Consider the following 1,186-nt stretch of genomic DNA (forward strand, 5'->3'; position numbering starts at 1 on the left):
GACGTGGTTGATGAGCTGGAGTACATGGAACTTGAAAAGCAGCTGACCAAAAACAAGAAGCTGAGAAGGGTGCATTCCATCATGAAATCCACGAAGAAAAGACTTGTCAAAATTGGCAAACGTGCTCTCAAAATTGATCCCAACTTGAAGAAACTTGAGGCGGTTGTGCAGAAACTTAATAGAGTTTCAACAAATGGTGTTTATACTTTCTTTCATCTTGTACAACACGCAAAGCAGGAGCTTCAGAAGCAGCAGCTTGAGCTGCAAGGAGCACGTGAAGCTGGATATTTGCCTAAAAATGATCTCATTTGGCAGGACAAGGATCAGGAATCTGTTGTGCAGTGGTTGAGGAAGCCATCAAATGAGCATCGGGGAACTGATTTGTACAGAAACATTTTTCTTCTATCTATAGTGGGCCATGGTGGTATGGGAAAGACAGCTCTCTTGCAACATGTTTATGAAGATGAAGTGACAAAGGAATTTGATCTTAAAATGTGGGTTTGTGTTTCCAACAACTTTGATGCTAAAAAAGTCATTGCAGATATGTTGGAATGTCTTAAGAAGGAGAGGCCTCGTTTGCAGACACTTGGGGCACTTCAAGGGGGTCTCAAGGAGGAGGTGATGTCCAAAAAGTTCTTACTTGTGCTGGATGATATTTGGGAGGAGGATGAGGAGAAGGATAAAAGAAAATGGGAGGATGTGCTGGCCCCTCTTGCTTGTGGGGGTTTTGGTAGTAAGATTCTGGTAACAACTCGAACGGAGTCAGTTGCTCTGATGTTTGCAAAAGTTATTAAAAAGGAGGGGAAAATAGTTAAATTAGAGGGCCTAGAGGAAGATGATTGTTTGCAGCTCCTCAACTCTCATGCATTTGCTGGTGTAGAGAACCCCCATGATGATCATAAAAAATTAAGAGCCATTGCCGGAGAGATTGTTAAAAAGCTTTTAGGATCTCCTTTGGCAGCTAAAGTCATTGGTGGTGTTCTAAAGGAGAACTTGGATGAAAGGCATTGGAGGACAGTTCTAGAAAGCAATTTATTGGATCAGAATTCTATCCATTCCATCTTAAGACTGAGTTATATAGTTCTGCCAAATCATCTACAAAATTGTTTTGCATTTTGTTGTATGTTCCCACAAGACCATACGTGTCACGCCCCAAGATCTAATTTGGAAAGAATGTCAATCTATT

General features: G+C 41.2%; 1 protein-coding gene across 1 annotated transcript; it reads left to right on the forward strand.

Moving 5' to 3' along the window:
* Positions 1–11: 11 nt before the first annotated feature.
* LOC110098361 (putative disease resistance protein RGA3) lies at positions 12–1,182 on the forward strand (the record flags this gene model as incomplete). Its single annotated transcript, XM_020825181.2, has 1 exon — positions 12–1,182. A coding segment is annotated over exon 1 (1,158 nt), but the record flags the coding sequence as incomplete, so codon positions are not given.
* Positions 1,183–1,186: the final 4 nt, after the last annotated feature.

The sequence above is a fragment of the Dendrobium catenatum genome, unplaced genomic scaffold, assembly GCF_001605985.2.
Source record: "Dendrobium catenatum unplaced genomic scaffold, ASM160598v2 original_scaffold_131184, whole genome shotgun sequence".
NCBI lineage: Eukaryota > Viridiplantae > Streptophyta > Magnoliopsida > Asparagales > Orchidaceae > Dendrobium > Dendrobium catenatum.